Source organism: Engraulis encrasicolus, chromosome 11 (assembly GCF_034702125.1).
Source record: "Engraulis encrasicolus isolate BLACKSEA-1 chromosome 11, IST_EnEncr_1.0, whole genome shotgun sequence".
Taxonomy (NCBI): domain Eukaryota; kingdom Metazoa; phylum Chordata; class Actinopteri; order Clupeiformes; family Engraulidae; genus Engraulis; species Engraulis encrasicolus.
The window spans coordinates 39,566,483-39,583,982 of NC_085867.1; the positions used below are offsets into that span (position 1 = coordinate 39,566,483).

General features: G+C 45.2%; 1 protein-coding gene across 2 annotated transcripts in view; it reads right to left on the reverse strand.

The window, feature by feature from the left end:
- The window catches only part of rab27b (RAB27B, member RAS oncogene family), a 69,729-nt gene that overhangs the window by 19,604 nt on the left and 32,625 nt on the right, over positions 1-17,500 (reverse strand). For both annotated transcript variants that reach the window (XM_063210583.1, XM_063210584.1), the window contains one exon: positions 4,654-4,825. In XM_063210583.1, coding sequence (XP_063066653.1) covers positions 4,654-4,825 — 172 coding nt within the window. The remainder of the gene's footprint in view (positions 1-4,653; positions 4,826-17,500) is intronic.

Here is a 17,500-nt window from a genome sequence, read left to right on the forward strand (position 1 = left end):
GACCATCACTAAGGTTGTGCGTGTGTTCTGACTGCCGAGCTGACAAGCCTGGCTCTTTGGTGTAGCGGTCAGAGCTCCGGTTTTCTACCACAGAAGGTCTGGGTTCGAGTCCCGGCTGGGCAACTCTACTCCCATTCCCTACACCACAATCATATTCACACATGGAGGTGAATACTGTACACATAATGCATTGCACATTACTCACTAAAAGGTTAAAATGCTTTAAAAATCAGATGATCTAGTAAATGGCTGAAACAAACATGAGGTCATATGAGGATTGGAGCTTCTCTAGGTTGAACTGATCATGAACTGATACTGAAAGAGAGAGATAGGGCCAGAGAAATAGAAAGAGATAGAGATAGAGGAACAGAAACAGTGAGATAGGGAGACAGAAATAGAGAGAGAGAAATACAGTGAAAATGTGTGGAAAAAAAGTGTGAAAAATACTTTTGTCTGTCTTTAGCTGCTCATGCTACCCAGACGTTGCCTGGTTCACGCCAGGTCATATCACAATTGAGATATGTTCTGGAGACCGCCTATTGAATTTCTTGTAGGGGAGGTATGGTTTATCGTTGACAACGGCAGTTTATTGGCCGTTACGAATGTATCATAAAGGTGTATACGTGGCCCATAGCCAATCGTGTCAAACTACAAGCTTCCATTTGTTGAGTAATATGTGTCATCATCTTTCCTCCCCTCCCCGCTCTTGGATTGGCTCCCTACCTCAGACTAGGACTTTGGGACGAGCATCCATGCCGTCTTTCACATCGGAACGATTGTGCAAAGCAGCATGGGAATTCCCAGGCTAACCCAGAGGAGCTTCAGAAAGAGAAATGGAAGCCCTGCTCTGTATGTAAGCAGGGCCAGATTAAGATGGCCTGGGGCCCCTGGGCTACAGGTTTCTGTAACCCCCCCAGAGGGCAAATTAAGGATTGTATGTCTACCAACTGTATACCAGATGCATCTTTCAACATTGCATCCTGTCAAAATTCAGCAGTTTTTCACTTGTGGCTAATCTGGGGCCTCATGACAGGTGGGGGGCTCTAGGCTGCAGCCATATCTATCCAGTGTGTCAATCCGACCCTGTGGAAGATTGTCACACCAGCAGTAAATTTTTTTGCAGAATAATTACAGTACGTACCTACTTTTTACTATAATGAGAATTCTAAGCCAGTGAATCTGAGGAAGACTGCAAGGCTGAAACGTCATCTGCTGCCAACATGACTAAGTAGACTGAGGAAAAGAACATAAAAAACAAGAATTCCAAGAAGGGTGCAAACAAACCCAAGCCGTGCAATGTGGTTCTGTGGGGCCAAAAATAATACCTCCACTGTACAATGTTTTTATTTTTTTACTTTTTTTCTAGATCCTTTTTTGAGATGAAATGGTACAAAAAAGATACCTTATGACATAATTTTGTACCTGAGAAGGTACAACCAGAGATTCTTTAAGTATATAGAGATATGCCAATGTAATATGTTTCTATGGGCACCTAATGTGACCAGGTTCCGGTCTGCCTAAAGGGGCGTGTCATAATGAAAGTGAAAGAAAGTGAAAGTGAAAGCCCATTGGGAAACTCCAACTCCCATTGTCATTGTGACACAGCACTCCACAGCACACAATTGAACACTGCACACTGCACACAACGAAATTGCATTTATGCCTCACCCGTGCAAGGGGGCAGCCCTCAGTGGCGCCCCATGGAGAGCAGTGCGGTGGGACGGTACCATGCTCAGGGTACCTCAGTCATGGAGGAGGATGGGGGAGAGCACTGGTTGATTACTCCCCCCACCAACCTGGCGGGTTGGGAGTCGAACCGGCAACCTCTGGGATGCAAGTCTGACGCCCTAACCGCTCACCCATGACTGCCCTAGAATTAATAGAACAGTCCTTAGGTCGGCCTAAAGGGGGATTTCCCCCCCTCCCCCTTGCGACAATAGAACCCGGAAACAATGGGACAGCGAAACCTCTGTCTTATCTACTCTCTCTGGTATAACCATTCTGCAAAAAGATGCTACCTGTACTAGCTTAGTTACCGAGTGGTTCTTCCATTTCTCTTGTGTGTTGAGATGCTTTCTGATCTCTCCGCAGCTAGACTGCAGTGCAAACACAAACGGACCAAAGCAGTGATGATGATGATGATGATGATGTGTGTGTCATCACTGGGTGTTAATCACATCACGGCTCTTCCCTCCCTGGCGGTCAGCCGGATCAACCTGTTCTGAGGCCAGATGATGACGATGCGCCAGACATACTGTCATCATGCCTTTCCTTCATTCCTTTCTCTCTCTCTCTCTCTCTCTCACTCTCTGTTTCTACGTCTTTCGCTTCTCTTCAGCTCTCTTTTCCTCTGCTTTCTCTCTTGTGCTTTCTCTTAATGATGCATTTTATTTACTAGTGCCTTTTGAAGCACTCAAGGACACTGTACAAATATAAGACAATAGTAGACTATTAGTATAGTAAACTAAACAGTAGACCCTCTCTCTCTCTCTCTCTCTCTCTGTTTCTCTCTCTGTCTCTCTCTCTCTCTCTCTCTCTCTCTCTCTCTCTCTCTCTGTCTCTCTCTCTCTCTCACACACACACACACGCATGCACGCACGCACGCACGCACGCACGCACGCACGCACGCACGCACGCACGCACACACACACATGCACGCACGCACATGCGCACGCGCGCACCCACGCACTCACACACGCACACACACGCACGCACACACACGCACGCACACACACACACACCCATAACCTGACAGAGATGAATGAGCTGAAGGTGTGGATGAATCATCGGGAGGACTACGGCATACTCCCTATCGCTCATGTCCACACCTACTGAAGAAGCAGGGCATACTGTACGATAAAAACTCAGAGGCAGTCACACTCTTACAGCGTATCTACCTCAAATAGGTACAGTGGAATACCTGCAGTTTAAACTATTTCAATAGAGTTGTAATAACATCAGTGAGAGCACTTCTATTTCTACTTTATAAATTCAGTTCAGTTCAATTTATTCGTCAGACACTTGTCCAAATCCACATACAACATAGGGTTTAGACACATCAGAACAAACCAGGACAACAAACGCAAAAGGTATCAAAAATAACTAAAGAAATATAAAAAATTAAATGATTAAAATAAGTGTCTGCTCCATATCACACATGTCCAGAGCTAGGGGTGTGCAAAATAATCGTCATATCGATGCATCACGATACTTACTCTCACGATACAATGCATCGATTCATGACAAGGTATCGTGATACTTATTTTCTCAATATACTGCATGGATTCATGGCAATTGATTATTTGATAACAATAAAATTCGATTTGCCACGGGTTATTTTGTTCAGTAGAGAATAGGTAATATTTCTGTTGTGATGTAAGCTCTCTCCCAGATGATAGAATGCTTAAATAGAATGAACTGACTTAAGAAAGCTACACAGCAACTGACAAATAAGCTGTATTTTACACATTTACTGAAGTAAATATCGCAATGCATCACAGTAGTACATGAATCGCAATGCATCGTGATAGAATCGCATCGTGGCATGTGTATCGTGATGCGCATCGAATCGTGAACCCTTTGCCAATACTCACCCCTAGTCCAGACCTACTGAGGGAACCAGAGCATACTCCCATACATGGCATACTCCCTAACACACACGTCCACACGTGCTGCTATAGTGATAGGCCAGCCAGCCATAGAAATAGGCAGTATTTCATATTCAAGAAAGTAAACCCCCTATTTGATCTGCTTTTTTGTAAATAGCTCACTGTATACCTTTAATGTACAATATATGCCTATTATGTCTGCACTGAATTGAGTGTTTTCAGTCTCATATTCAATGTGTACAGTGTATTGTACATGTGAATGGTGGCAATAAAAGACATTCTATTCTATTCTATTCTATTCTATTCTATTCTATTCTATTCTATTCTATTCTATTCTATTCTATTCTAATAATGATTATAATGCACTGCACTGACGCATGACTGTTTGACCACTACTGTTTTTATTGCTGGGAGAAGTACTGAACAATATCCAGTGCGTACTCAGCAGAAAAGCTCTGTTTGTTTACTTTAAAGGTTTGTTTGAAGCTTTTTGTGTTCAGAGATTAAAATGCCTTTTTTAGTGTGTGATTACGAAGGCATGAAAACAAGGTGGATACAATATTTTTGGAACAATAGTGCAGAAGAAAAAGGCTCATGCAACTAAATAGATCAAAAGGATATGAGAGACTGAGAGGGTGGGAGAAGTAAAGAAAGAGAGGGACAATTCAGTTAGCCAAACACTTTGAAACAAAAGGCTCCTGGACATAAACAACAGAGAGAGAGAGAGAGAGAGAGAGAGAGAGAGAGAGAGAGAGAGAGAGAGAGAGAGAGAGAGAGAGAGAAAGAAAGAGAAAGAGGGATAGAGAGAGAAGGAGAAAGAAAGAGAGAAAGAGAAAGAGGGAGAGAGACAGGCAGACAGACGGACAGAATACCAAACAGAGAGACAGAGAGAGAGAGAGAGAGAGAGAGAGAGAGAGAGAGAGAGAGAGAGAGGGAGAGAGAGAGAGAGAGAGAGAGAGAGAGAGAGAGAGAGAGAGAGAGAGAGAGAGAGAGGGAGAGATAGAGAGAGAGAAAGAAACTGAAGGGATAAAAAGATTGCTCTTACCACACGCTTTTCCCTGAAATCGATGCCCACTGTCGTGATGAACTTGGGGTTGAACTTGTTGTCTGTGTAGCGGTAGAGGAAGGTGGTCTTTCCCACTCCAGAGTCCCCCAGAGCTAGGAGCTTGATCAGATAGTCATAGTCCCCATCAGTCATAGTGCTGCCTGCGCTGAGCCTGCACATACATGTAAACACATAAACACAAAACCAACAGCACTCAGTAAAGTCAGTACTACAACCACATCCAACCATAGCACAATCACAAAACTCACAAGACTCAGTCGACACAACTCAGCACAACAGCACTACAACCAGAGCCAGGAGCTTGATCAAGATAGTTGTAACCTCAATCAGTCATAGTGCTGCCTGCAGTGAGCCTGCACGCAAACACAAAAACCCAACAGCACTTTGTCAGTGAATCAGCACAACTTCCAGACAACAGCACTACAACCAAATCCAAACATAACACATACTCAAAACTGACAGGACTCCCTCAGCACAATTCTCACGTCACTACAACCACATCCAAACGTAGCTCTGACGTTAACCCAGCCTAAACCCAGCAAACTCACAACCATCATTCATAGTGCTGCCTGTACTGAGCCTGCACACAAACTACAAAACCAACAGCAATCAGTCAGTTACTCAGTCAGTCAGCCCAACTCAATAACAACAACACTACAACCAAATCCAAACACAACTCCAACGCAAACAGAACATAAACCCCTGTAAACTCACAATTGCTACATACTGTAGTAGTATTACTACTATTGTAAAAACCAACAGAGCACTGTGAGATATTTTCCCACAACAGCACCACAACCAAATCCAAACGTAACTCCAACGTTAACACCAAACGCTGCACACAACTCAGGGGTGGATTTCTCGAAACCAAAGTTGCTTACTACATTAGCTACTTTGTTGTTTTCAATGCAATTTCCCATTGGCAACTACCAAAGTTGCTAACAGGCTAGCAACTTCTCTTTTGAGAAACACAACTCAGAACCCCTTGTAGTACTGTATAACTACTATTGTAAAATCCAACAGAGCACAGTGAGCTAGCTATCACTACAGCACTACAACCAATGACTAATGATACATCCAATGTAAACACAGTCACAACCCTTACAAGCCCACAACCCCCTAGTAGCAGTACGATTACACTGTACCGTGAGCGTTTTATCATTTTGGACGCAATCTAGGTTTCTTGGCTACGGAGAGAAAAGGCCTTTTTGCTTTCCTTGCGGTAGAGTGAGCCGGCCGGGTAAACCATCCAACGGTCAAGCGGTTAGTGGAGTCAACATTGTGCCTCGAGAGGGGAGTTTTTTTTCCAGGTGGTACATCCTATAGGCCAAGGCTAATGTACCAAGCCAAAACAGCATGACTGTGACTCAATGTTTGCTAAAACTAAGTAAAAAGGTGGAAGTTTACAGAATAATTTACAGTAATTCCTGGAGAATGTTTTCAAATCAGCGAATTCAGCCGGCCACTTACACTGATGTTGTTGACTCGAACCATATGACTAGCGATTAAGAAATTTATTTCCTAGGGCATCAACGAGGGATCTAAGCAAACTGTTTCTGTTATTGCACACTCCAACACAGACACACACACACACACACTTTAACACACACACACACACACTTCAACACACACACACACACACACACACACACACACACACACACACACACACACACACACACACACACACACACACACACACACACACACACACACACACATACACACACAGTCACGGACACACGCACGCACACTCATGGACACACACACACACACACACACACACACACACACACATACACACCTTCTATTGACGAGTCCATTTCTAGCTTTATGACACATATTAGTGGGTAATTTCATGCAGGAACAGCTTCAAACTCTGTCCAGTGATTCAATATGGCACGTCCAGGGAGCACTTGGCAATATCTGAGTGCAACACAGCACAGCACATCCTGAGATACTCTCGGCCTCAAGACACTGAGGTGCTGTTTCCACGTAGCTGGATGTTTTTATATGTGGATATTTTTTTCTCCTGGTTGCATTGGTTTTGCATTGGTTTTGGCCTTCCGTTTCCACGTACCAGATATTTAAAATCCAGGTATAAAAAGCAGGAGAAAAAAATATCCTCTTTAGGGGGCTGAAACGCATTTGTTACAATGGAGGATTTATTTGTATCCACATGTTGCATTTACACCTCAACAGGAGAAAAAAATACCCAGCTAAAAAAATATCCTGCTACGTGGAAACAGCACCTGAGCGGGCATGTAATGTATTCACTGAACAGAAGTCCCAGAAGTCCACAACACTGATGCTCCCAAACAGGGGCCGTAACCAGACATTTTCAAATACAGGGGTCAAATACTGCGTGCTGCACTGCATACTGAACATTTAGAATGCTTCAAACACTTCAGTCAAACTCTTACGTTTGTTTCCATTAATCACTGCCTTGAGGATAAATGATGGTGGCGAATACAGACTGAATTTATCATTGCTGATCATATATCGATTTTCAGCATACAAACGTTTGTAGATACATTTTACATTACTGAAAAAAAGTACAGAGGATATGACCTCTGTGTCCTCAATGGTAGTTACGGCCATGCTCCCAAATATTTGATGCAGGGGTGGGGAAGGGCCTTTTACATTCCTTGAGACCGTCTTATTCAGCACTCACTATAATTTCAATGTTATACGCTTTCACATGAAATATGACATGTTTTGTAAAGAAATCTTAGAAATTACATCTGCAATACGATGAAGTTATATTTTGAGGGGACCTAGTGACGGTTGGGTCTGTTGTAACAGTGGCTGCCTGTTTTGTGTTCATAGTACCGCCCTTGGACGACTTTACAAAATTTAAACTGGCCCCTCAAATGAACAGGGTCCCTCATCCCTGGTTTGATGGTTGCCTGGTTACCACCAGACCTAATCACAAGTGAGATTTCAGATCGGAACGATTGTGTAGAACTAAAGGCTGCATGGGAGTTCCCAGTATAGTTTGATGGCACAACATCACTGACAAGAGCTGCCCACAGCTCATCCACATTCTCTTGATTAAAGCGTTCTCTTGATAAAAGTCCAAATAATATCATATTATTGCTGCTCAAACAGTTGCCCTGAGTATCATTACCGTACGTGCCCAAAATGTCATGCCATTAATGTAGTTATTTGTGAGCAGTCTTGCGGACCTTTCATTATTTTCAGTTTTCAGCTATTTGATCCAGCACCTGCACTACGAATGTGTGCACACATTCACTGTCTCTCCGGGCATGTATTCACCCCAGAGGACACATTTATTCACCCCCGAGGACACATGTGTTCACCCCAGAGGGCAAATTGAAACGCCCAGTCCAGAATCCCAGAGGTGCCCTGACGAGACTGTGGGGCAAAGGTCATAAATGGGCCACGAGGCAGATGCCCAGAGGGACAGAAGAGAGAGAGAGAGAGAGAGAGAGAGAGAGAGAGAGAGAGAGAGAGAGAGAGAGAGAGAGAGAGAGAGAGGCTATCAACAGAAACAGAGGTCACATGGGAGAGCTCAACTCAACAGTGTATTGTCAGACACCAATGACTTGTGTTTTGTTGTATGCTCGCTGAGAAGGCCGGGGGTGAGGGCAGTGTGTGTCTGTGTGTGTCTGTGTGTGTCTGTGTGTGTGTGTGTGTGTGTGTGTGTGTGTGTGTGTGTGTGTGTGTGTGTGTGTGCTCGCATGTGTGTGTGTGTGTGCATCTCTCTCTCTCTCTCTCTCTCTCTCTCTCTCTCTCTCTCTCTCTCTCTCTCTCTCTCTCTCTCTCTCTCTCTCTCTCTCTCTCTCTCTGTCTATAATTGTATGCGTTTTCAAAGGAGTTTGGTGTTAAGTAACCAGTGTGTGTGTGTGTGTGTGTGTGTGTGTGTGTGCATGCATGTGTGTGTGGAGGAGAGGGCAGTACGAGAGTGCTGCTTGGCAGAGCGAGAGGGGGAGAGAGCAAGAGGCAGCGCGAGCGAGCGAGCTAGAAGGATCTGGCACATGATTCCTCCCTCCTTCCGCATGAGGGATCAGGAGGTTGGGAGAGGGGGCGAGAGAGAGTGTGTGTGTGTGTGTGTGTGCGTGTGTGTGTGTGTGTGTGTGTGTGTGTGTGTGTGTGTGTGTGTGTGTGTGCATGTGCTTGTCTGTCTGTCTGGAAAGGGGCCTGGGAAAGAGAAAAAGTAAGACCTCACAGTAGCTAGTTTAGCCCGGCTAGCATCCTGCAATGCAAACCTTTCTGATCAAAGTCAATACAATCTCTTAGCTGAACATGAACAAAACATTAAAAAACATTGAAAGTTTATTTTGGACAGCCGCTGTGACCCAGGAAGATATTTGTGGGACTGACATGCTGTATGTTTTACTTAAACGTAGTGCGTAGTGCAGGCATCCTTTAAGCGGTATAAAGAACCGCAGATAGTTTGGATACAATGACGTACGACGACAGATGATGTTGTCGGGCTTGTTAAATCTAGTGGTCATCCGTTTCTTCCTTCTCTACCTCCCATCCTCCATCTCTCCTTCCTTCTCTCTCTTCCTCCCTCCCTCCCTCCCTTCTTCCGTCTCTGATTAGATTTGAGCGAGGCATTTCCCCGGTCCGGTCTCTTCGGCAAACTGTTGCCGCTCCGTCTCGTTGGATGCTGCGCACTGTGGGGATCTATGGTGGCGTTTGTCTGCGGCGCTCAGCCCTCGTGCACAGCAGTTTGGCGTGTATATTTAGAGGGCAGGTCATGGGACTCTCATTCACCACGGGCTCAGCTGAGCGGAGATACGTACAACACCCCCCCCATCCCTCCAATCCTTCCTCCTCCTCATCCTCCTCCTCCTCCTCCTCCTCCTCCTCCTCCTCCTCCACACGCATGCATGCATGCACACACACACACACACACACACACACATGCACACACTTTACTTTGACCATCATCTCTGACCTCTTGCTTTGCTCCACTCCCCACCCTCCCTCACATTCACCAGCTGAGATATAACCTTATGCTCTCTTCACCCCCGCCCCCCCAACACACACGCACGCACGCACGCGCGCACACACTCAAACACCCCACCCTCACATTAACCGCCCAATAAACGTCCCTCCCAGCCCCCTTCACAACTCTGACCACTCATGCCGAACAACAACAACACACACACACACACACACACACACACACACACACACACACACACACACACACACACACACACACACACACACACACACACACACACACACAGACGCCATCGTCTCCAATTATTCACCCTACATATTCAAGCAGATTTCTCTAGGCAAGCACCACCACTACACACACACGCACGCACACGCACACACACACGCACACACACACAAAACACACACATGTCCAAACCATCATCTTCAGCTCTTCCACAGACCAACTGTACTCACCAACCAGCTCACTCCCTCACCCCAATCCCAAGTTTCCCTTCCAGCTTACCCACCCCCATACACAGAAAAAATACAGCATGCAAGTCATTTTTTCTAACTCAAGTGCCACAAGCCTTAATTTCTTGTCCGTACACATCACATTTCTAGTTTTGATGTTAACCCCTTCACACAGAGCCTCTATTGTAACCTCATTGTCACCAAAATAGTACTGACCAAGTCTTAATTGGTTACCTAACTCACAGTGTTGTTATGATATAGTTGAGTGTTTTCATCGGAGTGAATAGGCCGGGCCCATCTTAAATTATATAAAAAATATAAAACTCACTGTTAACAACGAGGACCGAGGGCAGAGGGAAGGATGGCAAGTGTGTAGAAATGACCTGCACCCACAGACAAACACCATTTCCACCATAATCTCCAACTCTTCGTTCAGCACATCCTCCACCCATCCTCCCTGCCATGCCCCAATGCAATGCCCCCAATCCCCTGTATACCCAGTGGCTCTTTCAGCCCAGTGATGTCTAGGAAATTATTAAGCTTCTATTGATCCGCAAGGACTGGGGTTGGGCTTGGGCTCGGACACCTGCCCTGGGGGGGGGGCTCCATTTCTTCTGCCAAGATCAAGCAGCAGCGTTCCAGGCTACACACGGAAGGCCAAATCTGAACCTGCCCGTGTAAGCCTCATTTGCTGCTGTGAGAATGACAGACTTTGTCTTACGTCACCTGTTACGAACCTATTAATTCTTTTTGTTTGCGCTTTGGCTCAACACCACCCCAGACGTTGGCTAGGGCTGCAACACAACTTTTGGGTCATTGGCATTCTTTAGCAGCAGCCTAAAACGGACTAGCAGGCTGGTGCAACCACATGACTTTTTTTTACATGACTTTTTGTTTTTTTACTGGATTGCGTGAATGCACGTTCGTTGACTGTATATTAATTTCCAATTACATATTAACAGTGGCATTAGCTTGGGTAGCACCATTTGGTGTGTCTACTACTAAAAAATATCAATGAGGCTTTTGTTGTTCACGTGTGCCCCCATCCCCCCGAGCTTTGGAGACTCCTTGATGGACGATGCCGCCTTTCTCACTCGCCACAGGAGATGGCTATAGTCTGGTGAAAATTCTAGAGGTGTGTGTGTGTGTATGTGTGTGTGTGTGTGTGTGTGTGTGTGTGTGTGTGTGTGTGTGTGTGTGTGTGTGTGTGTGTGTGTGTGTGTGTGTGTGTGTGTGTGCGCGCGCATGTGTGTGTGTGTGTGTGTGTGTGTGTGCGTGTGTGTGTGTGCGTGTGTGTGTGTGTGTATGTGAGTCAGCTGATGCAAGAGCACAAGTACACAACAGGGACATGGGGGAGCACTAGCCGTTGACAATGAAGCCTCATGAAAGGCGGACACATTCAGCAGCACACGAACGAAGGGGCAACTTGCGGCAGAAAATAGCTGATAATTCAATCAGCCACTCTCAGGGGCTGGTGCAACACTGAGCATAGCAATAAAGAAAAACATGTGAGAGCAAGAGCACACACTCGTGGAAGACCTAAGAGATTTGCTCTTGCTCCTTCTGAAAAACTGCCTGCGTCAGCTTGCCTCTAGATATGACTTTTTACAGCTTAGACAATAAAAAAATGCAATAAACTGAAACCCCACCCCCACGATAGCACTTTTTTACTGTCGGATGAAAAATACTGTAAAATCAATAGTGTTTGTAATAAAACGATCATTACAGAGTAATTAAAAAATACCAGTACACACTACCCTACACAAACTACACTGTGTTTTCTTAGCAGAAAGACAGTTGACTAACGATGCCCCAACTCTAGTGCAATCGATGAGGTTTGATGAATTAAGTTCCTGTCAGGAGTCAAGACTGAGTAGAAGATTAATTCTATTTGTATTCCATTACAGTGGCCATAGGAATGCTGTGTTGCCATAACACCTCGTTTACAATCGCCTCAGCTATCAGCAAGGCCTGCTCAAGCTAATATGTACACAGTAGCTACTAGCCACTGTTCGCTAACACAGCTGGATCACTGACGTTTTTAGAAGCAGACATCAGGGTGGCGCAACCGCAACTACCGTCACTGTTCTGTGAGGTTGGTAATTAACTAATTAATCCTGTGACATGTTTTATTTACATTGAATTATTTTTAAATATATATACAGTATATAATCCAGGAATATAATAATAACGTAATCAATACAATAGTGGTATTAGCTGTGGCTGCACCACATTACTCCTGCTACTAAAAACGTGAATGACCCAGTTACTCTATGTCTTAGACACTGCTGTAATATGTCTAGGAGTCAAGCTTTACTTTAGCACGGTTCTGAGGTTCATGCGCTGTGACGGGAAAGAGTTGGGAAAATGACCCTGAATGCTATAAGCTGCTGCTAAATAAACAAAACAAGCTAATAGGATGGATAAGCTGATCCATGTTCGCTACAAGCTGCACTGTGCAAACATCTCATCTCATGGCATCGGTTGCTTTCCTTGTGGACGCTAACGATTGTTATGCTAAGCAGCCAGCTAAATATGTTGCACTTTCATTTAATATTACAAATGTACATTCACACATCAATGTAATGGGATTACACAAACAAAAAAGTAAGTAAACGAATTACTTAATATGCAAAGGGCAAATCCTTCAAATCCATTAAGTGAATCCATTAACTCTTTACGTATTTACAAGCTACAAATATGAAAAGAAGATGCAGAACAGGAACTCAGCATAGGTAAGAAAGGTAAGGTAAGTAATAGGGTAATAAATTAGGGTTTGACATGGTAGATGTGTCTGTTTGACAGGTTTACATTAAGACTACAACTCATTTGTGACCTCAGTTCTGATGACAAAACAGTCAGGCACAGAGAGAGGCAGAGTGTTAACCACTTTAAGCTAACAAGCAGTTCAAAGGAGAGTGTTATGCTTCTGATACTTCTGAAGCACCCAATATCAGGTTAAAAACACAAGGCTCTCTGTTTAAAACCCCATGCCTACATACCAAGGCTCTGTGAAAAGTCTCATAGCCTACTCTAGCAGGGTTTTCCCTAGCACTTTAGAGTTAAGGCGGCCATCTTGACATCAACCCTCTCTAGTCTTTTTACTATGTCCCCTGGAAAATAAATAAAAATAAATAAATAAAATGTGCTGTGGATGTAATCCAGGCCTATACAGTTGCTCTACAAACATATATGTTTTATTTCATATCAATTTCATACAAAGAAGCACAATCACAAGTCACATGCCTCTCATACTGGCTAGGCTCCCACCCACCTTGACTAACAAAATGTTCTGCTAGAAACACTAAGCCTACCCTTTTTAAGCAACCAACAAAAAACATAAGGGTCTCTGTTTAAAATCCCATGTCGACAACCCACATCAAGGTTCTGTGCAAAGTCCTGTAATGCTGCTAGCACGGACCATGAAATGGGTATTGCTCTATGGTTCTCCTAAGACTGCGTAAACATTAACCGGCATTAGAGGCCTGCACAGGGTTTTTAACATTTAGCTGTTATATGGCTCCCTAGAATGCTGTGAGAGCTTCCATTTGGTTTGAATGGGCCTTCCCAAAGTTCAGAGGTGATTACACCTGTATACTGTATACAGTATAGGTAATGTTCTGAATCTAAATCAGAGGCTCCCTGTCCAACAAACAGACAGAGAAACAGACAGGGTCATTCTAAAACCTGGCCAAAATCTCTCTGGGGGAGACTGTCAAAGATATCATTTTTTGCAGGAAGACAATGTACTCATTTGGAAGTGTTCAGTTCTGTCACTGACATTAGGCCACCAATGTGCAGGCTCGGCCCACCACAACTCGACGAGATTAACGGTTGCCATTATGTCCAGTTAACATTCCTAGAAGGCATAAATGCACACATCCCTTCGTGCTGGATTAGCAAAGGAACAGGACTTATTGCATGTACTGTATGTACGCCAAGCACACAAAATCGTTTTCAGTAGTCGATAGACAGCCAAAAAAAAATCTACTTTTAAATCATCTCGAATGAGATTAAACACACAGAGATTTCATTAGCCGCATTTAGCATATTCGATTTGTGTGTGTATGCGTTTATGCGTGTGTCTTTAATGCATGCGTACAAATCCAATTGGCTCTGCCCAGAGTACTTTTTGCAGATGCGTTGAGGCATAGCAGCTACAGTACACACATAGCTGATGCACAATCTTATAATATGGTCAGTCGAATGCAGCTTCCCTACCCACTCAAGGGCCGTGATGGAGAGCTTCCTTCCTCCAAGCTTTTGAAAAGTGTGCCATGTCCACGGGGGTGAATGCATGCATGTAGCATAGCAACACAATTCTTAAGAGTTATGTCACAAATTGGAACTGGAACACTGGGGGAGGAGGAGTGAAATGTACGTACATGTACAGTTACAGCATGGGCCTCTGCCCAAAACAACAAAGAGACACTTGGTTTAACATACAAGTACGCACAAGGAATTGCAAAACACTTAACACATACACATACAGACAGCACATGCAGTTGAACATAACGGTTGAACACACTGCAACTAGAAGCCAATGCAAAGGCACTTCAATACACAGCCATAGGAGACACAGACACACACACACACACACACACACACACACACGCACGCACGCACGCACGAACGCACGCACACACACACACACACACACACACACACACACACACACACACACACACACACACACACACACACACACACACACACGCGAACACACAAACACACACACACATGCACACACAATCCAAGCCCCAGAGAGAGTTCCCACTGTGCGAGCGCCACATGTCTCAGGTCAGCATCTGTAACAGCTGCCTCCTCCATCGGCAGAGAGCCAAAAGGTTAGCAGCGCCGCGCGTCTCCACCAGCTATCGATCTTACAAGGGGTGCACCGAATGAACCGGCCCCCCGAGGGCTGCTGCCAGGTGGGGTCCCGCTGTGACTGAGCCCCTGATGCCCTGGCCGCCTGGATGGTGGCGGTGGTGCACCTCTCCAGGGCCGCTGACAGCTTTGACCGGGCCCAGGACAAAGCCATCCAAAACGGGGCCCCCACCCGACACATGCAATATAGCGAGGACCCAATTCTGGGCCCCCCACTCTCCCTGGACAACAAACCTGTTTGTCTCCATCTGCTTCCCTTCTTCAACTATAAATCTCAACAGGCGGACATCCAAGGTTCAGAAAGTCCTGCCACATGATTTGTTCCAGCCAATTGAATGAACCAGCTGATCCTAATTAGTAATGGTGTTTAGCCAGGTAGATGAATTGATTAGTGAAATAACCCGGCACAGGGCTGGCAGAGGCAAAGAACGTATATATGGGGGCGTAGCCTGAGGATGCAGTACACATGGGCAGTGGGTGCGACGCCATGGTGGATAAAAAATGTGACACCAGAAACAACCGCAAAATCAGTCTTTCACTGTGTCTCATATTGTGCACTTGTGACAGTGCACTGACGGTTAGTGCATAGTGTGCAGAGTGCACTGAGGTCTTTAGAGCATAGTATTGTGAAAAAGTTTGAGCACTATGCACTGTGCCCTCGCTGGAAGTGACGGGGGAGCATAGCATTAGCTCACCAAAATATCGGTTGGTTGTTTACATTGCACAGCGTCTCGTGCTTGTATTTACATTTCCTTCACCGCAAATGGCAACTTTCTTGCATACAATAGCCTACTTGGCTTGGCATGAAACAGTTGGTGTCTCAGAAACATTACTTAGAGAATTAGGAGACTGTTGACCATACTCTTCTACTGAACTGAACGCCACAATTCTTCCGTTTCATTAACAGCATGGCGGCCGTTTAGTACATGCAGAGCCTGTAATTCAAGCACTGCATTTTCGGCCATTGTTAGGGCATCATCCGGGCATTGTCAGTGCACTGAATTTACAGAAATGTTCAGCGTGAGCGCCCTACGCACTGACACATAGTGCCCAAAGTGCACAAGTGCGCGATGTGAGACAGTCAGTTGCTATGGCGCCGCGTCGTTCGGCTGCCTGTCTGGTAATTCCTGCTCCCGTGCAACTCTTTTAACTTGTTTTTTATGGAATTTGACCATATTTATTTTGTGATTTTGTTACATTCATGGCCGTGTGTATGGAAAGCAGTTTTAAGTTCTGTCTACAGCGTCAATTCGTGGTGAAGTTTGATTAATTTCACCTCGATGTCCAGTCCAGTTGATAGCGGTAAGGGAATTACTATGGAGACGAAATGCGCATTCCGGAGGGGACTCGTCAGCACTTCTTTCCCATGTCAGCGGATATTTGCGGGACTTTTGTACATCTTGGTGAACGGCAAGTGCAAGGATGCCGTTTTTGTCACCCTGCGAGCGCAACTCATCCAACCCGGAAGAGTGCTTCCCCCCTCCAGGAGACTGCGGCTGTCTATGGTCCTTACTGTCTGTCTACGCCTCCACACAGGATTCCACCTTCTCAGCTATGGCCTGGACAATTACCCTACTTGTTTGTTTGTTAGTCTTTCTGCACTATGGAGTTAACCAGAACTGTCATTTCACTACAAGCTAGCCCACAAGGTTATGGTTGTATGTGACAAATAAATTACTCTCTTACTCTTACCCCGCTCGCGGCCATGCCGTACTACGCTCATGATGTAAGTAAGCCGGCTTCTCTATAGTGTCTTTGGGCAGAAGGAATGTTAACATATCATGGAAGGACTCTTAAGTTTCTTAAGATTGGTTTTGGCTGCCTCTGCAAATCACAAGAGCCCAGTGGGGAGCGATCCATTCTAGCTCTAGCGGTGATCTTCAAGTCAGCCATCCCACTTAACATAGCACCATGGCTCAACAACCCCCGCAACTCCACTCCATTACCCAGTGCGGTCATATGAGACCAATACATATTCTGGACTGCTTTGGTACCAAGCCCTTTTTTTCTACCCAGTAGGCCTACATTTTGTAGCCTGGTTCCCATCAGGGGGCTCCGGAGCTACACACACGCACCGTCGGTGAGAACCAGGCTATACATTTTGTGATGTTATGTAATTCCACACTTGAGTGTACTTGGACCCAGATTCCTTTTTAGGGGCCAAGCAGCGAAGCTGGCGAAGGCCCCTATAGAGTTAGTAGGTTTTCTTCATTATTAGGGGCCAAGCAGCGAAGCTGGCGAAGGCCCCTACTGTTTTAGCTGGTTTTCTTATTATTCTTCCGTCACCATTCTTCTCCGACTGTAAGTCTATGGCAGCCCATAGAACCGTACGTAGGAAAATGCTGAAAATCGGCACACATAATCGAGCCCAGGTCAGAATTACCCACAGCAATTTATAGGTCCCCAGAACCAATGCTCTAGCGCCACCAACAGGTCAAAGTTGCAGGTACATTTCTGCTTGTAACTTTTGAACCGCTGGGCCAATTTTCATAAACTTGAATCCCTAGAATCTTTGGGCCAAGACGAATTCAACGCACGCTATGAC